Raw genomic sequence first — 27,952 nt, 5'->3', positions numbered from 1 at the left:
TGCCAGTGTGACTAACTGTTTGAGTAATGAATTAAGGGTGTGCATTCAATAATTGAACTTACATGGTATAATGGGGCTTAATTAGCATTGATATATTGATATAATGCTTTACAACACTCTGAGGATGTGCATGTATTGAGTAATTAATCCTCTCCACATGCAGGTTAGTGAGGTTAGTATGGTTATGTTTATTCTGCAGATGGGTAGAGTAAGGTAAGAGAGAAGTACGGGGTGAAAGAATTTGTCCACGAAACATGCAGTTTCTGAAAAGATACCAGAATTACATGTGAGCTTTTCAGACCACCATTTCTTTGATGAACACATTTATCTTTTGTGCTCTGTTCATGACATATTTCAGCTTCCTGCACTTATTTGTTCTGCTCTAAAGGAAATTAAACAATTTTAATTTGTACTACTTCAATGAAAGGAATGGCATGCCATTAATAACTTTCAAATGAGATAGAGAACAAAAACAATTCCATTTTCCTCCTCCCCAACACACACTTTTGCTTTTCCTGGGTGGAGGAGTATCATCTCTAAACTGATAACAAGTTAAGACAATCTCTTCCAAATAACTAATGCTTACAAATGGTAGTAACTTTCTGCAATAAAAAAGAAAATAACTATGTCCATTCATATCAGCCCAATGTTACTACTTAGTCATTGTTTCCCTCATATTTTCTGTTTCCATTAACAAAGACTGACTTAATTTATTTTCTAGAACCTGGAGTAATTTGAAAATAAGCAGAAAATCAAACTTCTTTAATACACTTTAGACTTCAGTTTACTGTCAGAGACCAGTTAATTACTGGATCCTTTTAAATTGCTATTCTATCAAGTAAAATGAAAACTGTACGTAAAGTGCCGTCTACTGCCTGGATCCATAATGATGATGTACGAATATTTTTGCAATATTACAAAAAAAGAATTAAATAAAAACTTCTTTTACTTCATTCAGAGTTTTGGGAGAAACAGCAAAGTTTATAGGATATTTCGTTTGAAAATAGATCTGTAAAGAACTTCACTGAAGGAGTGTTAAACCAAGAAATGAGTTTGAAATTAGCTTTGAAAGTTGTGATATCTGTTACCAACTGAAATCTTTTGTGAAAGTACATTTCATAGACTAATTTCTCCATTTTTTGTATAAGGAATACTGTTTTAAAAAATGAAAATAAACCCAATTATTTAATTACAATTGTTTGACAGGTATTTATTACTTCATTCTGCAGCATTTAACCGTAACATTTTTCTTTCTTTCTTTTGACAGTATTACCTAGTCATACTTGTGGCAACCCAGGAGAGATACCTAAAGGAGTACTTCATGGAACCAGATTCAACATTGGAGATAAAATCCGATATAGCTGTATCTCTGGTTACATCCTTGAAGGCCATGCGATGTTGACATGTATTGTGAGTCCTGGAAATGGTGCATCATGGGATTTTCCAGTTCCTTTTTGCAGAGGTAAAAATGAAGACATGAAATATCTTTAAATTATAAAGACAATATTAAACCACCAGATTAAATAAATTTATTTTGAGGTGGGTTTTTTTTACTTTCTAAATGTAAAAGTACTAATGTACTGTCTAAAAATCTACACCGTTTAAAACTATAATCACAATTCAGAAGCAATGACTCTCCAGAGTTTACATTCAGAGGTAGATGTTATCTACTGATCTTTTTTCATTTATGCAGGGGATAGCTATAGCAATTTAACAGCAGGACCTGGCAAATGCTTTTGCAAGTTTCTACTTTTGGAAACTTTCTGCCAGGAAGAAGCTTGAAATCTTCAACCGTATGATCTTTGAAGGGGACATCTGATGGACCAATCCCTTTGAGTCCAACTCCTGCTTAAAGCATGGATAACTTCAAAGTTAGACCAGGTTGCTCAAGGCTTTGCCCACTTGAAATTTTAATATCTCCATGGATGTTGATTCTAAAGCCTCTCTGGGAACCTGTTCTAGTGCCTGGCTGCCCTCATTTTCATGATCAGTTTGAATTATCTTTTTACAGGTTATATCCATTTCCTCTTCTGCCGTTGTGGACCTATGAAAAGATTCTGGCTCCATCTTTCCTAAATTAAACAGTACAGTTAGATTTTCTCATAGCCTCCTCTTGTCTGGGCTGAAAAATCCATTTCCCTCATTCTCTAGTCTCATACATTATGTTCTTCATCATCTTAACCATCTTAGTGACCCTTCTCTGGACTTCTAGTCTGTCAATGCCAGTGTCTCCTTTGTACTGGGAGAGCGTAGGGTGGACACAGCATTCCAGATGGGGCCTCCTGAGTGTCAAGTAGATGAACTCGGTCTAACTCTCGCTCTTTAGCTGCTGGCTATGTTCTTGCTCATGCAACCCAATACGAGGTAAGGCTTCAGTGCTGCAAAAGTGCACCACTGACTCAGCTTCTATTTCACCAGGACCTCAGGTCATTTTGTCAGAGCTGCCACTTAGAAAATATTTTTTGCATGGGATGATCCTGTTCCAGGTATAGGATGATCCTGTTCTAGGTATGAGACTTAGCATTTCTGGTTTGGAATTTCATAAGATTCCTGTCATTCTTCCAGGTTGTCAAAGCCTGTCTGAATGGCAGTCCTGCCCTTCAGGGTGCCATCTGCAAACCTTGTCAGAGTGCATTCAATCCCATACTGCAGACTCACGGTGAAGATATTATATAAATTCAGCCCCAATTTGGATCCCTGGGGAATGCTGCAAGTCACTGACCACTAGCTTGACTTTAAACTATTGGCCTCTGCTATGTGAGCCTGATCGTTCAGTCAGTTTTTCACACACATAATAGCCCACCCATCCAGTCTGTATGCCCTCAATTTGACTACAGTGATATAGTGGGGAACTGTGTTGTGAAAACTTTGTTAACGTCAGGCTAAATATTTTTGTCAAAGAAAGAAGTCAGGTAGCCAAGGATGATTTGCATTGGCAAAAGCTGGATGCCCCTGTTCAGCTTTTTGTCCTTTGTGTGCTTGGGAATGGTTTTCATAAACACTTACACCATAATTTTCTGGAGGTCTGAGGTGAACTTGACAGATACACGGTTGCTAGGATCCTTGGGTTTTTTTTTAAATGAGAAATGAAAAATTACCTCTTTCCCAGTCATTGGGAATCAGCCTTGCTTGTCATAACATTTCAAAGATGACACAGAGCAGCCACACACTGTGACACACCAAGAACCCTTTGGTGCATTCCATTAAGTACCATGAACTTGCACGTATCCTGTTTACTTCTATAGGTTCTTGTATTGTTTCTCCTGTGCTGTGGCTACTACTTTTCTTCCCAAAACTTCTGCATTTTATTGAGAATTGGGAGGCCTGAGGGCACCCTTTGCTAATAAAGAGAGAAGCAAAGGGGACATTGAGTGCCTCAGCCTTTTCCATGTCTTCATCACAAGGTCACTCAGCCCACTGAGCAGCAGCACCACCATGTCCTTCATTTTCCTTTTGTTGTTGATATACCTATAGAATGGTTTCTAGTATGACCACTCTTCACATTCCTCACCAGTTTTCATTCAATCTGAGCTTCGGCCTTCCTTCTTCTATCCCTGCATTCCTGAGCAACACTTCTATATTCCTTTCAAGTAGCTCATTCCTGCTTTCACATTTTGTACACTGTTATGGGGGGGGGGAGGGGGCTTTGCATTTCAGTTAAAACACCTCAGTCAGGAATTTCCTGTTCAGCCCGAGCAGCCTCCTGCTATGCCTATTCATTTATGTACATATATATATATACATCGTTCTTGAGCTTTGAGGAAGCTGCCTTTGAAGACAAACAAGCTCTTCTGGGCCTCTTGGCCCTTCAAGACATCAGCCCATGAGAGCCCGTCTACCACTTTGCAAATAAGTTGAAATCTGGTTCTACTATTTATCTTCTTCGCTTCCCACAGGATCTTCAGCTCATGGTTATTGTAACCATAGCTGCTGTTGAATACTACTTACCTGAGTGCTTCTTTTTTTCTACACCTAGTTGGCCTGTCCAGTGCCTGCATTAAAGACATTCTTCCCGGTGAACTCAGAAACCTAATGGATTGCTTGCCCTCTGCTATGCTGCCATCCACACAGATGTTGGGATGGTTAAAGCCTCCCATGAGAACCAGAGACTGTGGTTGGGAAACTTCTAGTTGTTTAAAGGTTTTGACCACTTCTTAATCAGGTGGTCTGCAGCAGATATTCACCATAATGATGTCCCCTTTGGCTTCCCTTTCTCATTCTAGCCCGCAGGAGCTCGATGAGCCTGTCGCCTGTTATTGCAGAAGGGCTCTGTTCATTCAAGATCCTACTTTGCGTAGGGTGCAGCCTCTCCTTTTCTTCCTGCTTTTCCTAAGAGCCTGTGTCTATCCATTGCAGCCCTCCGGTCAGGTGAGCTGTCCCACTAGGTTTCTGTAATCTTGATGACACCAAAGTTGAGTGACTGTATGTGCACTTCCAGTTTGTCCAGTTTGCTTCCCATGCAGCACATTTTTGCGTACACTTCAACTGGGCTTCCAGTCATGTTGCTTTCTGAGGGGGAGGGAGAGAAACATTCATTGCCTCGTCCCATGTGTTCTTCCCTGGACCTGTAGGTTTTGGCCTGCATCCCTGACAAACAGTTTGGAGCTCTCCTTGCTAGGTCAGCGAACCTGTTGCCCCGTTCAGCCAGGCAGATCCCATGTCTCCCCTGCTGCCCTTATTCCTTGAAGATGATCCTGTGGTCAAAGAAGTCAAAGCCCTGGTGCCCAGCACCAGCTGCTTAGTCAAGTGTTGTTCTGCAGGAATCTGATTCTCCTGCCTGAGCTTTTCCTCTTGCACTAAGGAGAACCCCTCTGGTCTCCCATGCTTTTCAGCCTAATCCCAAGCCCTCTGGACACCCTTTACTTTTCAAATTCTCCCTTGGCAGTATTATTGGTACCCATGTGGATGAGCAATAAAGGGTATTTGTTGTCTTCTGTAATAATTTGTGAAGGTTTCTTGTGACTGAAGGGTCTTAATATGATTCCTCACAGCAAAGAAATATTTTAGAAATTTCTGTTCTCCAAAACAAATGTAAGAGTTAATAATCAAAAAAACAGCAGAGATTTGGGTCATGTCTGTTGTTTGTATTTGATTTCAATCAGTATGCCACAAAGATTTCTTTTACAAGGTCTTCGAAAACAGGAAGAAAACAAAAATTTTCTAACCTTTCAGTTGCCTGATCTTAGATGTTGTTTTCTGTTTTGTTGTTGGTTTTTTTTCCTTCTAATATGAGGTAGTAAACAGGTTTCAGAAAAATATACATGTTGTAAGTTCATGGCGTTGTCAGTGTCTATTAAATATTTGTTCTGTTTCTGCAGATACTGCCCATTTTGGCAGTGTTCGCTGCATACAAATGTCTCTAACAGGACTGAAATTTTGTTCATCACTGTAACTCTATGAATTTAACCTATTAATAAAAACTCAGGCAGTGTCCTAAACTCCTTGTAGAACTTACATGAAATCCAAAGAATTCTGTGTACCTTCTGTCAAGAAATGACAACCGTAACAGAAAAGTTATTTAACAGTTAATGATTTATGTGAGCTGAGCCATTGCCTCAGTGGTTTTTTAGAGTTCATGTAGAATGTGGATTTGATGAGGGATTTTAGACATTCCTTATTTTATTTCATTTTATCAGTCTGGAACATATGCCACGAGGTAGCCCTTTCCATTCACTATGTCTTCAAGCAAGAAATGTTCCACTGCTGTTTCTCTAAGAACCTTGGTCTTTTCTATGAAAGCACCTTTTGTTACAGTTTTGTTTCTAGATGGTGTTTTTCTTTCTTGTCATTGTAAACTAATTTCGTGGCATCCATGGAAGATAATATAGCAGAGTTAAATAAAGTTACATGGTTTATATACTAAAAAATAACAACCTTGGTCTCTAGGGTATGTTTCCCTAGCTTTGCTGATGCTGGGAAATTACTATTTTCTGCAGTTTTGTTGCTTAATGTTTTCAGAAGCATTAAGAAGCTGGTGTCCAGTAATTTATACATTATCTAACCATATAAATGCTGTTTCTGCTAGAAAAATTCCTAGTGAATTACTAAGCCTTCAGGAAGCTGTAGACAGCATTGACTTTTCTATCTGCCATTTTGTTTCTCCGGCTGCTACTCAGTTTCAGAGGTTCTCTCTTAAAAGTATAGCCATGCCGAGGGTGCTGGAGCTGAACTGTACTGCAGGTTCATTGACGGCTTAGAATGAACTCTGAACAGAAATCAAAGGTGCAGTCAATGGCAATTTTAGAAAGTTTAGATACTTTGACTGTCAAGACATTTGCTTTATCTTTTTTTTTTCTGTTTTTTGAATAAACTATGATTTTTTGGTGTGTGAAAATACTGCAACTTCCAAACTGAAAAAGATAGAAACCAGTCCCCCCAAAAGAGAAAACAGCCCCCCCCAAAAAGTTCAAAGACAAATTCTGAAAAGATGAGGTAATTATTAAAACTTAGTCGTCTTTTTCCATATGGTAAGTAAGAGCAGCCATGGACTTTTCTGCTATTAGAAGCTAACCAAGAAGTTTACCACAAGTTTCTGCAAAAAATTGTATAGGTGGCTTACAAAAATTGACAGGGAGAATCAATGGCCCACTGAAATTCCATTCTTCTGGGTTTTGTTCTGAGAATTAAAAAAGTCTTTGTTCTCTCAATCTTGGCTACCATAATATCGTCACCCAAAACATTTGCCTTCTTTATCTTGAGGTTGAAATACTGTGCAGTACAAGTCTGAAACATTTTGAAAGTTAATTTCATTCTCTGCAGTAACTCCACTAATAGCTGATTTATGATATGTGACTGCTTCTAAACGAACTTGGTATAATTAGGTTCTCAATTCTCAGTAATTTTGAGAATCCCTGGTTGATTGTAGTTGCATGAGTTTAGATTTTTATGAAGCTAACATTAGGAATACAAATTGGATTAGTGATATTACAATGGTAAGCTTTTTCTCACAATGAAAATAGCTGTGAGGGGAAGAACATGTAATATGTTATCATTAAAAAGACACCCAATTATTGGAGGGAAAATAAAGAATAAATAAAGAAGACAAACCAGTAAAAGAGATCATATGTCAGAAAGGTCCAAAAGGATCAAATAATAATTAATCAGGCTCCAGATTTAAGAAATATTATTGGAGAAATGCTTTGGTGGAGAATATATAATCAAGAAGGTGTTCTTAGAATGGATAATGGGAGAAAAGAAGCAGAATTTATGATTCCATATAGAGTAAGATAAACTAAATACAGAGATTCAGAGCTGACATTTTTAAAACATCTAGCAAAGAGAAATTGATGGTTTTGGTGTTATCCATACCTTGTGAGGTAGGAAGTAGTTCTCTGATGTAATTTCTTCTCAGCCTCTGAAGTTCAGGCAAATATGATTTTATAAGTTTAAACAGGAGAAAAAGATGTTCTGACCCCATCATTTATCCATGTTTATTAAAAAAAAAAAAAAAAGGAAAAAAAAGGGAAAGGAAAATACAGTTTCCCAACAATTCTTATTGATGTCACATTACATGATAAATTGAGAATATTTTCCCAAATCTAATTTTTAGAGTGACGTGGCAGATTCCTGCTTGAGCAATTTTGTTCACTTTCAGAATACTCTGAATTGGTGCAATGTTTACATTAACATGCTTTGTGAATGAAACTCATTGTGACTGGTGAAATAAGAAGTCAGAGAAGTGTTTCAGGAAAAGCAGATAGGATATATTGTATAATTTCTTACACAGTAGTGCAGGACTGACTAGATCACACCCAATGGAGATATGGACACAGCTACAAGTGTTCTTTCTTATAAATGTCTTTGTGTGTATAAGTATGTATATATATACTTACACATACATATAGTTATGTTTATATATTCTTGTTCTAATGTGTATCTGTAGGTATGGAGGGGCCCAATAAAAAAAAAAAAAAGAAAAGAAGCCAGGTCAAAGCTGGATCTGTGCAATAAAGTGCCTGGAAGACAGGAACAAGAAGTGAGAAATGAGATGAACATTACATAGTGAAGGTACCCAGAATGGTATAGTAAAGTCAAAGAATGAAAAAGAGGACTTCAGTCTGACCATTAGGAACACAAGCAAAGTTAACATCAGAGGAAGATATAAGGATTTACTAAAAATTAAAAACAAACCTCAGGGGTAGTCATAAAAAGATGAAGGGTTTCCTAACTGCACATAGACTTCTGGGAATAACTGGATTAACTTTCCTAATTATTAAAAAATATATATGAAATCTGCAACAGTCATTAATTTGCCCTCAAACAATTCAGCCTTTTCTCTTTTTGCTTCAAATTAGGGCTTTACTATTAATTTGTTGTAGACTGTTATTTTAAGGGATCATTATCAGTGTTAAAAAAATATATATTCTCAAGTGAAGGGTTATCATATCACTGGAAAAAAGCTTAGTATACTTAATTGAAAAAGAAGAGAGTCTTCACAAGATATCCGGAAGACTGATCTTTTATTTCTGTGGGAGAGAGAGTAAGAGATTACAGACCGTTGATTAATTTTTAAACTACTTAATCTAGCTATTTTCTCTTAAGACCAAGTTTTTGCATGAAAAAGGTTGTAGAGTTGGGGTTTTGATTTTAAGTTTTCTCAAGCACATACTATCAGTTAATAGCTGAACTTTTCTGCCAGGTTAGCAAATAGTTTGTCCATCACTGTTTCTGTCTTATTTGAAATCTATAACTTTGTTGACTAATAGATCAGATTTCCTCTCCAGTGTGGATGGAGGGGGAAGAGGTCTTTGTAATATAACAAACTGATATGAATGAATAAGAATTGTAAAAGGCTGCTACATTAAGCACAATGTTTACGAAATAAAAATGGACCAATCTCAAGCCCCAGGATGTACAAGACCTCCCCCACTGAGTCCGGTATTGTCAGGGCGAGTAACTATGGGACAACCCTGCTGGGGTGTCCTTAGATCAAGCTCACTGAAATGTCAAAGCTAAAATGTTCCAAGTAGCGCTACAGCTGCAATAGGTGCCCACAGGTGCCTAAACAAATTGCAACAATTTCTGCGTTTCTATTTTGTACATATTATTAACTTGTGGTGGGAAATCTGACTTTTTAATATATGTAAAATAGACACTATTTTCCGAAACCACAATAATTTCTGAAATTTTAACAAAATAAATGCCATTCTACTTAGAGAGCAATCCAAATTATCTTGAAGTGTCCTTTGAAAACCCTGGAGAGAGAAAGAAAATTCATCTTTGATGTATGGTCTAATGAGTATTAATTTATGTGAAGTCGATCAACAGCAAGAGAAGAAATTGAGAAAGGGAGGCAAACTGATTAGAGCACTTATCTGGGATGCAGTACATCTGGATTCAAGTGATGATAGGAAGAAAAACACAACCTTCTGACAAGTTTCTGTTTTTTAAAACGCAGAAAAGAAGCACAGGTGTTGGCTTTTACCTTTTCATAACAAAGTCTATAAAAAACTGAAATATTAAAGAAGATTAGCAAGTAGAGGTGAATATTTTGATGGTTAAAGAGCTGGCTGCCGGTTGGAACTAGATTAGATCAATGAGTTGTCTGATGAATGTGTAATGCTATACCATTGTAACACTTAGCGATGTTTTTGGTCTTTATGAATCTGGCAGTTTAGCAGTTTGACAGTTGGCATTGACATACTAAAATTTATTTTTAAACTTGGCATAGATATACTATGGCTTGTTTTTAGGTTTTTGTCAGTAAGACATTTTAAAATGGTAATTTTAAAGCCTTATTTCAAAAAGTCATTTAACTAACTCCTCATGTTAACCATTTCCAAAATATCCCAAGCATATATCTGTGAAAGTAATCATTCATGATTATTTCATAGATATGTTTTCTGTAACAAAGAATTTTATTAAATGAGGTACAATAATCTACTTTTTCACAAATGAACTACAGAAAAATGCCACTTAATAAAGAATTGAATAAATCACAGAATGACAGAATATCCCAAGTTGGAAGGGACCCATAAGGATCATTGAGTCCCACTCCCTGCTCCTCGCAGGACTACCTAAAACTAAACCCTGTGACTAAGAGTGTCAGCCAGATGCTCCTTGAACTCTGACAGGCTTGGTGCTGAGACCATTTCTCTGGGGAGCCTGTTCCAGGGACTGACCACCCTCTCAGTGAAGAACCTTTTCCTAATGTCCAGACTGAACTTCCCCTGATGCAGCTTCATTCCATTTCCTCGTGTCCTATCACTGGTCACCAGAGAGAGATCAGCACCTTCCCCACCACTGCCCCCCTTGAGGAATGTGTAGACTGTGATGAGGTCACCCCTCAGCCTTCTCTTCTCCAAACTGAACAAGCCAAGTGACCTCAGATGCTCCTCATAAGTCTTGCCCTTGAGGCCTTTCACCACCTTGGTTGCCCTCCTCTGGACACACTATGATAGTTTGATAGCCTTCTTGTATTGAGGCACCCAAAACTGCACACAGTGCTTGAGGTGGGGCCGCACCAGTGCGGTGTCAAGTGGGACAGTCACCTCCCTTGTCCAGCTAGCTATGCTGTGCTTGATGCACCCCAGGACACAGCTGGCCCTTTTGGCTGCCAGGGCACACTGTTGACTCATATTCAACTTGCCGTCAACTCAAACCCCCAGATCTCTTTCTGCGGGGCTGCTCTCCAGCCTCAATAAATAAAGAACTGTTTCAGTGGTATTTTTAATAAGGCATGCTAGATAATGTATGCCTATGGTTCATTCAGAACCCTCTAAAGCTGCAATTTTCTTTAATTGATAAGACTTACAAAATGTGACTCAAAATGACAATATGTCATTTGATGATGATTTATAAGATATCACTCAAGTTTTTAATTGCATCTATTCTGTTGCTAGTGATAAAGAGGTAACAAAATGACTATGAATGACATAACAGGAAAAAAACTTCTTTATTACTATGAATTTTGTATTTTAAGTCACAGCTATGTTTTCATCAGTTATGTTACAACAGTAATGTAGTAAAATGATCTTTCAAATGAGAACCTTTCAGTATAAACTGAACTTGAGTAGCCAATTCTGATAATTTAAATTTGGTTTCTAAGTTAATTTTGAAAGGTTAGATGAGTTTTAAATGTTTTTTTTTGTTATTATGCAATAAACACTTTTCACTTGCATAAACATTTTATTAGTTTTTGTATAAATAAGGCATATAGAATACAGAACATTGCACTCTGGAAGGCATTTGTGTGGAAAGGAGAGGAAAGTCCAGTAAAAATTATTGAATGTTCAAAAGGTATCTAAACCAATTTAAATAAGGAAGTTTTGTAACATCCTGTTTCTGTTCTTACCCCGTCCTTGGATATCTGCTTAGCAGGGCTTGCATCTCTCGTGTTGCAAGATCTCATTTATGCAAACCAAAATTGTCAGATTGTTATTTTTGGTGAAATGACTCTTTCTAGTTTGAAGAAAAATGGAAGATTTTTCATTGACTGCCATGGTTCCTCAGTGATTCTTTTGATTTTTACATACATTAACTTGATGGATATATTTATCTGTTTTATCTAAGCTGCACAGCTATACAGTATATATGTTTTTTTGTTAAGTGGTGCCAGCCATATGTGTTTGCATGTGTACTTTATATGAGGCACATTCTCTAAATTCAGAGCACTTAATTCCTGACTACTGAGAGATCCAAATATTTGTAGCTTTATACTTCAAGTAGTCATTTATGCTGATACAAACAGCACTTTGTGCAGTTGCTTACAACTTGAAAATAACCATGAGTGTTTGGAATTAATTGCTTGCACATTTTAAAACACAATTTGTTAATCACTTAGAGTTTGAATTCATGAAGCCTGAGGCACTATCTGCTATCAAATTACTTCAAGCACAGTGATGCATTAAGATTCCTGAGCACTGTTCTAGCTCTGTCAAAAGCATAACACAGAGAAGGCCGTGGCCAAGAAGGGCGATCAATCCAAGGAGGCCAAGTAGCTCTGGGGCCAGCTGGTGAAACACAGCGTATGTCTGGAGAGTTTGTCTCCTACCCTGCGAGCGGTGTGGCCACATCATGCCTGCCTGTGCTCACTCTTAGGTGATTTATTACATTTTAGCATTCTACAGTCTGGTTGCCTTAGCCTGGGTGCCACCTATGATGAAGGAAGTCCCCAAACCACAGGTTCCTGGAACATGGGGAATATGTCAGAGGAAAGATCATTCTGTGCAGCTGGTTTTGCCGTGGTCTTTCCCTAATGCATCCGCATCTGTCAGAAAGAAAATACTGACGCTCTGGTCTGAGTTAGCTTCTGTGGTCTTACCTGACTAGCGTTCCCTTTCTATTTCTGAGCTAACTTGATTTCTTGCAAACCTCTTCGAAATGGTGTTATGAATAGATTGAAAAGCTATGCATCCCTCTGGGCAGATATCTGTAGCAGCCTGAGTTCCTTTGGCTTTCGTTGGTAATGCACAGCGTATAAATTTAGATTTTTGCATGTGACTGCCAGAAATAATCAACTACATAAGCCTTCCTTGTCAGCTGTAAAATTCAGAGCTTTAGAGCTCAAAGCTTATTTAAGGGCTCTGCAGCAGAAACACTGAGTAGCATTGTAATTACCACTAGCATGTTACTTAATGTCAGTATAAACACAGTGGGAGATGGTGTCATTAAGAATGTTATCATAACAAAATTTAACAGCAACTGGCTGGTACCAAAGAGTTATGGCTGACTTAGGATTTTGCACATCTTGCTGGTTACCCTGGGTGGTAAAAGCCTGCTTGCTGCCTTTCAAGAATACAGGTAGAACCTGTATGCATCATTAACTGGAACTCACACTCTTACATTTTGATTCTTAAAAAAAACCCCAAAACACAAAAAACAAAAAAAAAAAAACCCCAATCCCACACTGTTATGACAAAATATGAACAAGTAGAAAGCCTGAAAAAAAGACAGGGTGGAAATTATCAGGTTTGGGATTTTCATTGTTCATTCAAACTCTGATACTGATGATGACCGCAGTGGAAATCAATAACTCAGTGTTAGTGCCTGTACTGAAGTATTGGCACAGGATGTATGAAGTTAATTTGTTTTTCTTTGCTGGGTTAGATGATGATCTGAAGTGCTTGAAAGCTATGTAGTTTTTTAAAAAAAAGGAAAAAAGAGTCATTCCAGATGTTATTAGATAACAAACCTTGGTTCTCCTTTCTGATCTTTGCATGTATTATGCACCAGGAATTTTGACTCTGATCCTCGGCTTTATCCATGAGTTCTTTAATTTCCACTTCCTTTCCCCTTTCATCCCCCAGAGGCACAATGGCCCTTTCAATATGCACTGTATAAAAAGCCAGGAATTGAGGGAGGAATCACAGAAATGGCCTGATTTCACCAACAAAAAGAAATCTTTTAGGAGTGTAGACCTATTCCACCCCTAAATCTCCTTCGTTTAAAAAAAGAACACATAAATACAGGGTCCAGAAAGTAACATAGGAAATTTCTCAGAAAGAGCTGCCCTCCTCTGAGAAATTTGTGTGCCAGGAAATCATGAAACTCAATAAGGCTTTAGTAGCCAAGGTTATGTTACATTTCTTTATGTCAAAATTACTTTGCTTATAGAAAAGTAAAGATAACTACCTGTTCAAATCTCTTAATCATCTTTCTCTCCTCTTTTTAGTCAAATTAATGGTCCATACAATACTTATATGTTAAAGAAATTGTTACGTGTCTGCCTTTCTCCCAATTTTTCCTTTTGTTTCAGTCCCTTATTAGCTATTTATCCTCTTTTAATAGTCTTCCTTTTTTAATGTCCAGCCACAGTATTCCTCTTCTTTTGATTCAAATTAATCCTTTTTCCTTCAAATCTTCCTTTAAAACTCACTTTCACTGACAGGCTTTCAACTGTGATTGAGAAGAGCAGCTCTACTCCTACCCTTCTCTGTGGTCTTAATTAGCTATTCAGTTATTATCCTAATTAGACTGTAAGTTCCTTGTGCCATGCACCTTGCCAAGCTATTTGTTTTTAACTCTCCACATGCACTTATAGTAAGCAAATAATACCTAATGATAATAGCATTAAGTAAAGATGATAAAACAGATAAAAATGAAATGCTTCTGTTCTGATCATCCACCTATGCGGAAATATTTTTAATTACTTACTCTTGAAATAGCTTTCATAGCCACATTATAACACACCAAAAGCCAGTTGATGAATTTTTAATTTTTTATGCCAGTGAATTGTATGGATGACATGTTTTGTTTTGTTTTGTTTTAATTATATGTTTTAATACCCAATGCTACTAATAATCAGCATATCTTTAAAGCTTTTAATGAAATCTTATGGGGCAAGGAAGAGTACAAGTCTGCTAAATCCTTTGACAGCATATTAAACAACATTCCTGGCTTACCAGGAAATTCCTGTGCTCTGTATTTTTTGAAATTTGGTTAATAACCATTAAAAAAATATATGTTATTGACTGATGATGCATGACCCTTGGAAGGTCCATCTGGCAACAAAACATTCTGAATTTATTTGCCATTTGTAAACATCCTGATTCAGAACAAAAAACTTGAGAATGGCTAATATGAGTTCATTAATGCTTCCTAGTTTATGACAGCATTTAAATCTATAGGGATATTTTTGTGCAATTTTTTATAGTTATAAGAAATGAGAGAGATCTTCTTTAGAAAAGAAATGTTCCATATTTTTTAATTTATATAACAGAAAGACTAACTGTATTTCTGTGATTCTCTACCCAGTTCTTTCTTAGGCTTCTGTGGACACTTTCAGAGAGCCAAAGTACAGGTTTTCCAAATCAGCTTGTACTAAGTGTCTCTGCTAACCTTATCCTTGTTTGGCCTTGTATCACCAACAAGGAAAAAAAGTCAAAAAACCCAAATGAAAAATCTCTGCAGTTTAAAGGCCAGAAAATGTTCAATTCTGTTCACCTGGATAGTATTTTGTTTCTCTGTGTGCATATATTTGTGGGTACTCTACATGCAGAAGGGAAGAGCTGGGTTTGCTATGGCAGAAACAACAACGCTTCACTTGTTTGAAGTGCAGCTCCACTAGTAATTGATATTCTGTTCTTTAGCTGAAGGAGCTTGTGGAGGGACACTACGTGGGACAAGTGGAACTATTTCAAGTCCTCACTTCCCTTCTGAGTATGAAAATAATGCTGATTGCACCTGGACCATATTGGCTGAACCAGGAGATACTATTGCTTTGGTCTTTACTGACTTCCAGTTAGAAGAAGGATATGACTTCTTAGAGATCAGTGGAACAGAAGCACCATCAATATGGTAAGTCAGAGATCTTGTAAAGATCCCAGTTTCTGTTTTTATTTTCTGATGAATATTGTGAAAAGATATTAAAGGATATTTAAGATATTTGAGATCTTTTCTACCTGTTAGTAATGACCATTTTGTTATGCATCTTCCTTTGGTCCCTTTCACCCTCCAGAACTGAAAAAAAATGTAGTAGTTTGATTCTTCTTCTTTCTGAATCTTGATCCTTCCTTTTATTTTCCTCCATGTTTGAGAGTTATATTTTTAAGGTATCTTAGCAATGAGCATTTATTGATGTTACATATTTGAACTTGGTATGAGAACATTTTCTGATGTTGTGTCTTGAATGGCTTATCATGATACTGTACTCCAGCAATGAAAGTAGTGAGCAAAATTCAGCCTCACAGTAAAAAAGGAGTATATAGAGAGCAAATAGATGCCATTTTATTCTAAACAGGCTCTAACTCAGTCTTACTACATGTACTCATGTATGCAAGTATTATTATCTTATGTTGGCTGATGTTAAAACTGTTTGCTTAGCAATGTTAGGGCTTCGTAATTATAATACTAAATCTACATTCTCTGTACTAAATAAAAGATGATAGTTCTGTCTTTGGGAATAGATTAAATTGCAGAACAGTTTGTATTATGATTTCTCTGCATGCTACATATGCAGGTTTTCATTTTTTTCATCTCTGAGAACGTCTTGTGCTGGACATATGCGCCATTGCTATAAAATGTAGCCTAAAAAGAATACGGATCTGCTGCTCACAGATGACTGATGGTTCTTCAGAATGTGTTTCTGGAGATCTGAAGCAATCTCACTATTATTTTAATGTCATAACAGGCTAGGTGGTACAATATATTAATAATTGTGAAGTTCTAGGTAGCATCTGATCTGTTGAAAATAAAAAAGTTTGACAACCATGCTTGGCAAATATGTAAAAACTTTATTTTGAAGATATTTCTGGATCTATATCACAAGATTACACTCTAATATTTCCACACGACGAAAAGTTGTGTAACAGCACTCAGCGAAGCAGCTTCATATCAAATCAAGTGCTCATGTCTGTTGGAAGTACAATATGCGAGTACCCCATTTGCCTCTCTCTCATGCACAAACATGCACAACACTCATCAATGCCAATGTTTTCTTATTAGGGGTTCTAGGTACCAGAAGCTGAAATCTTGAAGGGGAAGAGCTGATGGATTCTTGCAGCAGAGCATAAAAATCTGTCCATTTAATTTCATGTATGAGTCTGTAGTAGACACCTAACCACATAATTGCAACTTTGTTGCAAGAAATTAATCTGTTACTGAATTGAACATGCAAGTATAGGAATAACTTTACATTTACAGACAGTCACATCTATATATCTGTTCCCCAGAAGATTTCTGATAATAGGTGATGTAGAAGAATATGAGCAGAAAGCAATGGAAATATACTCTGCATTGATCTCATATGGTATTGATCAGTGTTACATTGAAAATTAGAGATATCATGAGAATCTTATTTCTCCTAGAATTCAGTTTAAACATTTTTTCTCGTTTTCTGTGATATTTGTTTTTTTGGGTTGGAGATTTTTTTTTTTAATGATGCTAAACTCTGATCACTAAAAGCTAAGGTTTTATTATATGTTCCTAGGATCACAGAATGATAGAATAGTTTGGGTTGGAAGGGACCTTTTAAAGGTCATCGAGTCCAACCCCTCTGCAATGAGCAGGGACATCTTCAACTAGATCAGGTTGCTCAGAGCAACCGTCCAGCCTGACCTTGAATGTTTCCAGGGATGAGGCATCTACCACCTCTCCAGGCAACTTGTTCCAGTGTTTCACCACCCTCATTGTAAAAAAAGTCTTCCTTATATCTAGTCTGAATCTACCCTCTTTTAGTTTAAAACCGTTACCCCTTGTCCTATCACAACAAGCCCTACTAAAAAGCTTGTCCCCGTCTTTCTTGTAGGCCCCCTTTAGGTACTGGCAGGCTGCTATAAGGTCTCCCCAGAGCCTTCTCTTCTCCAAGCTGAACAACCCCAACTCTCTCAAAATTTCTTCATAGGAGGGGTGTTCCAGCCTGCTGATCATTTTTGTGGCCCTTCTCTGGACCCGCTCCAACAGGTCCATGTCTTTCCTGTGCTGAGAACCCCAGAGCTGGACGCAGGACCCCAGGTGGGCTCTCACCAGAGCAGAGTGGGGGGTGGGGGAGAATCACCTCCCTCGACTTGCTGGCCATGCTTCTTTTGATGTAGCCCAGGATACTGTTGGCTTTCTGGGCTGCGAGCGCACCTTGCTGGCTCATGTCCAGCTTTTCATCCACCAGTACCCCCAAGCCCTCTTGGCAGGGCTGCTCTCAATTCCTGCAGCTGGTACTGATACCGGGGGTTGCCCTAACCCATGTGCAGGACCTTGCACTTGGCTTTGTTGAACTTCATGAGGTTGACATGGACCCACTTTTTGAGCTTGTCCAGGTCCCTCTGGATGGCAACCCATCCCTCAGGTGTGTCAACTGCACCACTCAGCTTGGTGTCATCTGCAAACTTGCTGAGGGTGCAGTTGATCCCACTTTCTATGTCATTGATGACGATATTAAACAGTGCTGGTACCACTGACACCAGTACAGGATCAATACAGGATCACTGGTAAAAGTTTGGAGAAGCTATGGGAAGTTTTATAAGAAATGTTTAAAGGATTATTGGATAAATTGGAATGAAGCTACACATTTAGCTATATTTAATCCAGAACAGTTACCATAACGACATTAGAGCCATGCTAAATGTAGTGCATGCTGTAATCTGCTAAAATCAGCTGTGTGTTTAAATGTGAGGTTGTTCCATACTTAAAACTAATGGTCTAGAGGTGTAGCATCTTAAAATGTGACTTTTTTTTTTTTTTAATTGCTCCCTTTTATTGTATCTGGCATCACATCAACAGCTTTGTACAGTAATTCTGTGTTAGAAGACACATATTCCATTAGCACAGTAAGGTAATTAGGATTGTTTTTTCAGTTAAAGGAATATTTGATGTGAAATAAGCCAAATATTATCCTAGTGAAGAGCATAGAAAGGTGATATATGAGCACTGCAAAAGCTAGAAAGAGAGAGAGAATAAAGAAAATAATTTCAGACTGATGATTCTTCAGTGTTTTTAGTGTATGGTGCAATAGGTCTGGATTACCCTCTCCAGATGTATCAACAAAGTTAGAAACAGTTCCAGCATGATTACAGTAAAAACTGGATGAACTTTTTTTAAGTAAAGCAATGGAAATGCTACAACAAGTAGCATTTAAATGCTGAGGAAAAAAAATCTGATATATCTATAAAATCTGTATATAAGAGATACTATATTATAGTAAATGATTATATTATATGCCTTATTTTTATTATATAATAGTAATATTAATTATATGCCTCATGTTTCTAAACCTTCTTTTAAGTTGTTCAGTTAATTTCATGTTATATAGAATCATAGAATCAGTTAGGTTGTAAAAGACCTTTAAGGTCATCGAGTCCAACCGATAACAGCACTGCTAAGTCCACCAGTAAACCATGTCCCTAAATGCCACATCTACACGTCTTAAATACCTCCAGGGATGGTGACTCAACCACTTCCCTGGGCAGTCTGTTCCAATGCTTGACAACCCTTTCAGTAAAGAAATTTTTCCTAATATCCAACCTAAACCTCCCTTGCTGCAACTTGAAGCCATTTCCTCTCGTCCTATCTCCAGCCACCTGACAGAAGAGACCAGCACCCACCTGGCTACAACCTCCTTTCAGGTAGTTGTAGAGAGCGATAAGGTCTCCCCTCAGCCTCCTTTTCTCCAGGCTAAACGACCCCAGTTCCCTCAGCCACTCCTCATAAGACTTGTGCTCCAGGCCCCTCACCAGCTTCGTTGCCCTTCTGTGGACACGCTCCAGCACCTCAATGTCTTTTTTGTAGTGAGGGGCCCAAAACTGAACACAGTATTCGAGGTGCGGCCTCACCAGTGCCGAGTACAGGGGGACAATTCCTTCCCTAGTCCTGCTGGCCACACTATTTCCGATACAAGGCAGGATGCTATTGGCCTTCTTGGCCACCTGGGCACACTGCTGGCTCATACAGACCCAGCTCTCCACCAGCACCCCCAGGTGCTTTTCTGCCGGGCAGCTTTCCAGCCACTCTTCCCCAAGCCTGTCACGTTGCATGGGGTTGTTGTGACCCAAGTGCAGGACCCGGCACTGGTCCTTGTTGAACCTCATACAGTTGGCCTCAGAGCATCGATCCAGCCTGTCCAGATCCCTCTGTAGTGCCTTCCTACCCTCAAGCAGACCAACACTCCCACCCAACTTGGTGTTGTCTGTAAACTTACTGAGGGTGCACTAGATCCCCTCGCCCAGATCATTGATAAAGATATTAAACAGAACTGGCCCCAGTACTGAACGCTGGAGAACACCACTTGTGACTGGCCACCAACTGGATTTAACTCCATTCACCACAACACTTTCAGCCTGGGCATCCAGCCAGTTTTTTACCCAGTGAAGAGTAGGCCTGTCCAAGCCATGAGCAGCCAGTTTCTCCAGGAGAATGCTGAGGGAAACGGTGTCAAAAGCTTTACTGGAATCTAGGTAGACAACATCCACAGCCTTTCCCTCATCCGCTAAGTGGGTCATCTTCTCACAGAAGGAGATCATTGCTTTATTTTCCAGTGCATTGAAAAACAAGAAGAGATTTATTTACCTTTTCTTATTCTTAAAAGATTAGTTGAAAAGCATTCATACAGTGCATCCTAATGTAATTAGTTTATAAAACATTCAGGTGACATAACCTCACTATTTATTTTATATCCACAATACAATTAGAGTGTCCAAAGTTATTCTTTTTTTTCTCCTAATTAAAGAGCAGTTACATAGCTCTGGATCTTGAATGGATGTGGATATATAGATGACCACATTTTTAATCCTGTTTTGAATCAATATAAGTGTCAACAGGCTTAAAAAGATGAATGTCAGTGTTTGCAAAATGAATGCGAAGCAGGTAGAACAGGCTTTTTAATCTGTGGAGGAAGTAGAAGTATTATTAGTTAGACTGTAGATGAAAGAAAGCTTTTTGAATTTGAATCACTTGCTTAATTTGCTATTACAGAAAGGAGTTTTAGATGTAAACCATGTTTATCTTGAGTTGGTAAGCTCTTGCTCGCAATGCCAAGAACAGTACTTCTGGGAGCATAACAGAAAGACTGCCTCTTCTACATGTGGAGTCCCTCTCCAAGTCCACCAAATGACTGGATCTTTTGAGTCTGAAGGGCTCCTCTGTTGTTAATTATTAGAACTGGAAAAAAAAAAAAAGTTTTTTTGCGTAATTTTTGAACATTACATATAACTTTTTAAATACTTCCAGACATGTCCCTTTGGACTTCATCTTAAGTTATGTGGTACTTAAAATTAAATCAAGGTTGGATCTAGAGATAGTGTTAAGAAGTATCTTAAAAGTCCAGGCTAAATGAACATGGTTTTGAAGTAAAATCTGGAATATATCACTTAGGGAAAGCATCCTTTTGAAAATCTCTTAGTGAGTCTTTCCCAGGACTCCTCCTTGAGACTTAGGGTTTTGTTTGTTGTGGGTTTTTTGTTTGTTTATTTGTTTTTTAATTTGGACTGAATATTTTATTATTTGCAGGTTAGGTAAAGCTGGACAATTTACATGGGTGTAGTAAGGACTGATTCAGGCTTTTTCATGTAAATGTGCCTTTGCCATAATTTTTGCAAGATTAAAAACTTACTTGACAAAATTTATCTTAGACTCTTATAGGATGCATGAAAGGTGATTATGATGCTAAGAATAATTCTGAAATTATTATTTTTTAACTTGGAATCTTAATATTGAACATATTTTGTTCTAAAGTCTATTTTTTCCTCTTTTACCTTACAATACTGATGTTATCTGACTGTGCTTCAATTTAAACCTAAAATTATTATCCTTCAAGCTTTTGTCAGTATTTGCCAATACAAGAGAATGAACTACACCTCATACGTTTTAGTCCAAATTAATTTCCTAATACTATTTAAAAATATCTTTAAGATTTTTCTGACTTCCTTATAAATCACATCAATATCCTAGTGAAAGGCCATAAAAATGTATGTGGATGTGAGAGTGATTTGGAAGCAGCAATAATGAATTGCTATAATCTTGGCGTACAATTTGACATAAGTACCTGGAGTCATCTGAAGCTCACTTCTTATTTCTGTGTTAATGAATAACTGTTATAATAGCTGGGTCATAATACTAATTTGTGTTTCTTAGATAAATACACCAGTCCAAGCACTTAGGTATAATTCAAAACAGTAGTATTTTGATATGTATGTTTCCTGTCCTGTTTATAGAGATCTGTCTTAATCTTACCACCCTCATTGTGAAAGGTCTATAGTAAAGTTATACATGAGATTATGGAGTGATCTAAATCACTTTTTTTGATAGATAGCTATGGCAGTAGCTCCATATATATGAGCTGAATATTTAGCTCAGAATTACATAATTCTACAGCTAAAGAGCACCATCTATTGGTTTATTGTGAAAAGATGTATTGCTTGTGGATGCACCTTCAATAAAGTTGTTGTTAATACACCAGAAAAGGGCTCGTGACATTCCCTTAGCAATATAAGGTTCTATTTTCTTTTCCTTCTCCATCAGATGAGAAAGGATGTGCCATGGCCATGCAACGAGAGGAAGGCAGTTAGATTCCAGCTTTTTCATTTGAGAACACTATTTGATTTTTTTATTTTATTTGTAATTAGTTACTTATTTTAGCCTCTTTAGAGACCTTCTGACAGCCATCCCTTTTATGTCACCAGTGAAACTCTGCAAAGCCATATGTTTGTATTGAAGATGCTGGTAAAGGGTTCTCTTGCTGTCTACTAGAATTTGGAAGCTCTGATGTTTCTCTAACTTTTAACTGGATTTCCCATTTTACCTGTTTTGGTTAGGAAACTGAATCCAATAATTATAAGCTTCTGTCTATCTGACCTGCCATGAACAACATTTCATTTGTATTCAGGAAAAGAAGTTGCATAGTTACCCTCAAATTCTTTCTATTGATTTTTGTGTTGCAAAGTTTCCAGTTACTGTGTAAAAATCCCGTGGTCTATCACATTTCAAAATCAGCATTAATGCTGTTTAGCACTTGTACCCAATTTATCAATTATATATAGCAACACAAAAATTTAAATTGACTTACTGTAGAACATTACACAGTTCCAAACCCCCAAGATACACTGGAAAGACAAAGATACTTTTAAGGTGAGCGAGAAAGGTAGAAGGTGTGTCTGTATGAAGAGCTTTGTAAGACTGAAGAATACAGTGATTGTGACAGAATATTAAGTATTTTCAATTAATATGTTTATTTAACTCATGAGCATTAGAGTTCTGTTCATGAAATATGATTTTGCTAACTGAGTTCTGCCATACGCCATTTGTTCAGACTCTTGCTACAGCACATGTCATCAGTAGGCATTCACATATTGCAAACTGAATAAATGATAGAAGAATCCTTAAAATAAGTAATATGGCAAATGCCCTGTCTCTTTAAAAGACTCAGTGGAATACATCTTTTCCCCATTTTCTGAGTCCTGTCAGTTGCTGCCTTTGGTGGTGATGCTTGTTTCTCCTGGTTTCTCCTAGCTATTTTCTTTTAGCAACACCTATGCTTCCACCACTCTCTTCCCTTCCCCTCCCACCAACATGTCCTGTTTCTACATCCTCCCTCAGCATTTGCTGTCACGACCAATGATTTAAGCTTAAAATCTGGTAAAACTTATCCCAAACAAGTATTGACACATTGTAGTTGATCTTCTTGTCCTTTTTCCCTTGGTTTCTAGGAGATTAAACGTTGAAAAACATACCCCCCAAGCCTTAAAAAAAAAAGTCAGTCATGTGGTGTAGTCATAGTCAAAATGATGTATAAAAAGTTTGCAGACAACGTGCTGAACTTGAGTGCCTATGGAGTTCTGTAATCTTGGAGTGAATGTCTCACTGGTCTCAGAGGTGTTCAGCATATTCTCAGAAAGGATTATCCCACTCACAGATTAGGGAATTTAGAAAGAAAATAGGCACAGTGTTTTGCATAGGATGCCAGCTCTGTATACTAAACATGTCATACAGGCAACTGGTATACTCTAGTTCTTAAAGTATTGCTATCCAGAGTCTTTTAAAATCCCCTGCATGGGAAATAGCATGTGTTAATTCAGTATCTACATCCAGTTCTTTGGCATAGCATTTGCTATACCCAAACATATGCAGATAAACAGCTTCTTCACTCCTACAGTTTTCCCATAATAAGGATTAATAAGCTGATCTCATCAGTGATGTATCTTGTACTTTGCTATATTTATCAAAATCATCATGTTCCAAAATGGATTTTCTGCAGGCATTCAAATGCCTACTTGAAAAAATGAATTATCCACAGTTGTAAGTAAATTGTTAGCAGACTTGGGAAAATACAATGAACAGTGCTCAGTACCTTTGGAGTCCGTATAAAGATAAAAAAACCATAGATGAGACAGGTGGTGAACAGTCCCCCCTCCCTAACATTTCTATAGGAGGAAAGATGAAACCTGACTACTATTGATAAGAAAGCAAAGCTGCAAAGAAATTGTTAATTTAAGACAGGGTTACATTTCTTTCTCCCATCCTGGACATTGTCTTCCTTTTCCTTTCAACACCCTAAAGGCAATTTTTGTCTTTTTAAATTCTTTCAATACAGAAGAACGTGTGTGATTTTTGTTGTTTGTTTTATTATTTAAGCGTGTATTAAATAATACAGTATATATTATATAAGGAGATGAGCTCTGCTAGTTGCAGTGAGGCACCTTCAGATTCTAAGTGCCAAAATGACCATAACGAAGAAAAGGACAAAGAGTACAAGTAGTGGTTTCAAAAAGAAGCTGAAACGTAACACCTGAAGTTGTACATGATCTCTGAGTTGCTGGCATTGCACTGGAAGAAAGGGGATGATGGAAGGAATGAGGGCTTTGAGTTGGGAGACAAGAATGAATTTAACATGGTAAGAATCTTGTTTGGGTATGTTGGGGGATAGTATGACAGATTTTAAAGAGTTGGTAAGGTTTTGGAAACAGCTTCAGGCTGGGTTGGAGGGGCTGGGAAATTTGAACTTCAGAGTAGCAATGGGGGAATTTGGTGCTCTAGGTTGGGAGAACCTTTGCAGAGTTATACCCCAAATAAGCCTGGGAAGTGTACTCGAGGCAGCCGTCCCACGGGCACAGAGTGAGCAAAAACATGTTAAGCCCACAGGAATACCACCGTCACTAATGTTGTCACCTTGATCCAGCAGGCATAGCCCCTCTCGTTTCCTCTTCCCCCCAAACTGGACTGATTTGGTCCATTTACCTTTGCTGTGTCAGGCAGCAGTGAAGCCTGGCCTGCTCTCTTCTTTCCTGGTAAATATGTGGTGGCTCTGTCAGTATCCTGCGGTCTTTACCCAGATACTGACCCATATAATGATGGCAAGTGCTGAAATACGTATGTAATTCTTCTGAGCGCGTCAGGGGGAAGTCTAGCAAAACACTTTCCCATTCTTCCTTTTGGACCACAGCTTTCCTTTGGATTGTATGTTAATCTTGTGTTCAGAGATGGAGGTGATGGAAATAAACTGATTTAAAAAAAAAAAAAAAAAATGTTGGTAGAGTCCTGAGGCAAAGTCAAATGTATTTAAGCCTCAGTTAATAGATATGTTTAGTTTATGGTAATACCTCACATAGAAATCTTGCAAAAGTTTTTAGGCTTGTATTTAAAGAAAGCATATCTGAAATGCATTGGTTATCTTTGGTAGTATCTTCATGCTAAATAATATATTTATAAATATATCTGTAAGTATCTGCATGCATAAAAGTATTTGGAAGCTTTTGTAAGGATTTTGACCCTAAAATAAATAGGATGCTAAATGTACTTCATGCTAGCAGTAGTGACTAAACTAATGTAATCTCTTGCCTGTGTTAGCTGTAAAGACACAGAGACCACTTAGCTGTTAACACCAACATGTGAACGGTGTATGAAGTGAGAAGTACAGAAGCAGTAAATTGATGCTTAATTCACAGAAGACTATTGCTTTCTTTGCACCTATTAAATTACAGCCTACTGCGGTGAAGAGGTATAAAAGCTTAATTCATACCACATCACAAACTGACAGGAACATGAGAGTGAAAGAACTCACTTAAGGAAGGACTGTGACCTACAGTATCATTTTCCACCACATTTAAAATAACATGAAAAGCACTAGATTTTTAAAATGAAGTATGTGATCAAGGTTTAAATACATTAACAGAGAGCTTGGATTGCTTAAAATACCACTAGCATTACTATCTTCTAACCAGACTGCCTAATCCTGGGGATTCAGTGTGCTTTTAAAATTTCCTTCTACTAGGTCTGTTCCATTGTTCTAGAATACCTATACTGTTAGCTTTGTTTTCTCCCCAAATCCTTCAGATTAGATTCAGGAAAATAGATTCTAATGATGAAACAGCTCATACCAGTGTCTTCAGGTATTGTTAGAAGCTTTTCTTAGAGATATTTATGAATCACTCCTTTTCGTGCTTTTACACATTACCTATCCTTTGCAGTTAGCCTCAAGTGTAGCTTCCTAGCAAGACAAAACCTACAGATATTTTGACTTTCGGAACTTTTGATTAAATTCTCGCCCACCCCCCTCCTTTTGCCATATAGCCCTACCAGTGATTCTAGATTTGTGTGCAATAATCACAGTAATTATTGAAAAAAAAATGCATCTACTCCCTGATTTTTCCACAAAAAAGAATAATTTAAAAAATCTGGAATTCAAACTGGAGTTGATTAATGTATATATCTGTGGAGGTCTGTGTTACCATGTGAGAATGAAAAAGATTAATAAAGAGAATCTCACTGAGAACATGTGTGTGCATGTAAATATGAAGAGAAGTTATGAAATTGAAGAAGTAATACGATTCAGTTCATCTGGGCAAACCACAATTTACAGACACCACTATTGGGAATATTAGATCTGTCTGGAAAACGGAAAGACAATTATTCCCTGGAGCTTAAGCCAAGTTCTAGTTTTGTTGATGGTACCTAGTTTAGGAATAATATCAGAAAGAAAACTAATCATGGTGTAGCAAAGCCACATTGGCATGAGTAGCGGCCTCTTTTCCCACTGAAGGATGGTAATTTACCAAACTGGTCTTTTCTAATGTACTGTGTTTTTTTATGTTAAATTTAAAATATATTAGAATTGTAATACTAGCTATTGTAATTTTATTAAAGATACAGTAGAATTTTTTTTCATTGTGATTTTTTTAAACATATGTTTTCAAATACCCGAGTATATGAAAACCTGTTTGTTAGGAATTAGCATAGTTGAATGCACTCTTACTTTCCAGCAAGTTAAACATAAAATAAAATTATCTCAGCAGTTAATCACTATTTTTTAAAAGAAGGATGTAGTTTTAGGATGTAAGAATTAAGTGTGAATATAAGTCTGTTTTATTTTTTTCCTGGATGAGCTGAAAACTACTGTAACGTGGCACAAAACAACTAAGACATTTATTAGTAAGTTTGTTGGGGTTTTTTTTTGTTTTTTTTTTTCCAACAAGATATACAGAAGTGGACATACTCCTCCAGAAAGCTCTTCCTGAAATTCCACTGCAAGCTTTTTTGGCCAACCACCTGTTAGTTTGTTGCATGGTTCTTCTGCTGAGCCCAGTGCTGTAATCTGCATCAGCTCAGGGTAAACCTGTCAATGAACTGTTCTTACAGTTAATAAATACCTTGGCCCCTGGTATCTCTGTTTAGTTAGCACACAGAATGCATCGATTATTTCTTTGAGTCTAAAAGAATGTTAAATTGAATTTAAATAACGTGTTTATTGATGGCTACCTTTTTTTTTTTTGATGTCTGCACAGTAGGCTAGCAATTGGACTTAATGGGTTTTCTGCAGAGGTCTGCACTTAGAAAACACTGTGCTCTTTTGTATCGCTGATGTTTTAAAGCAATAGTTACAGCACAGAAAGTTTAGATACGATGTGTAGCAGTGACTGAGATATTGTTCCTGTTCTTCCCATCTTCTAAGTAGGCAAGGGAGAGGACAACCAGCAGGGAAGGCAATTTGCTGTAGTTAAAGAGAAAACACAAAGATTTTGCTGACAGTTTAGCCAAGTTTGCAGCAGCACCGCAGTGAAGAGTATGAATTTCAAGTGTAAACCATCTAAAATAAAATTAAACCCAGAAGTTCCAATGTTTATTTTTTATACATTGGATGCTTTGTAGCTGATGAGTATATTAACTGAAAAACTATTCAGTATGCTAATAAGATTGGCAAATAATTGCATCCCACTTTTAGTGAAGCAGGTAAAAGAGGCAGAAGAGAGATGAAAGTTTTCCAGGCCAGAAACTGGGAATTTATATTAGGACAATTGTTATTTCTTTAGAAAATTGATTAGAAACAATCCAGTAAAATATGATGTGAAGATCTGACTAATACAATGGAATTCTATAACATTAAATTTGTACAAAATCCCATGCAGAGATATGTGATCGCCTGCCTTTGAAGGAGACCAAGCATTTGGTTTTATTTTGTATTCAGAGCTTTTGGAAATTATAGATAAGGTATTGAAAGAAAAGCTCAATTTCAGATATTATTCTATATCAAAACAAAATCCACACTTTTCTTAGAATGTATTCATTTTTGCACCCCTATCTTGAAATTAGAACAGCA

General features: G+C 37.4%; 1 protein-coding gene across 1 annotated transcript in view; it reads left to right on the top strand.

Moving 5' to 3' along the window:
* Positions 1-27,952, top strand: part of CSMD1 (CUB and Sushi multiple domains 1) — a 1,233,014-nt gene that overhangs the window by 577,587 nt on the left and 627,475 nt on the right. The window contains exons 4-5 of the mRNA XM_069805938.1: positions 1,268-1,462; positions 15,030-15,237. Of these exons, the coding sequence (XP_069662039.1) occupies positions 1,268-1,462; positions 15,030-15,237 (403 nt within the window). The remainder of the gene's footprint in view (positions 1-1,267; positions 1,463-15,029; positions 15,238-27,952) is intronic.

This window comes from Haliaeetus albicilla, chromosome 18, assembly GCF_947461875.1.
Source record: "Haliaeetus albicilla chromosome 18, bHalAlb1.1, whole genome shotgun sequence".
In the NCBI taxonomy this organism is placed as follows: domain Eukaryota; kingdom Metazoa; phylum Chordata; class Aves; order Accipitriformes; family Accipitridae; genus Haliaeetus; species Haliaeetus albicilla.
This window is presented reverse-complemented; position numbering and strand designations above follow the sequence as displayed.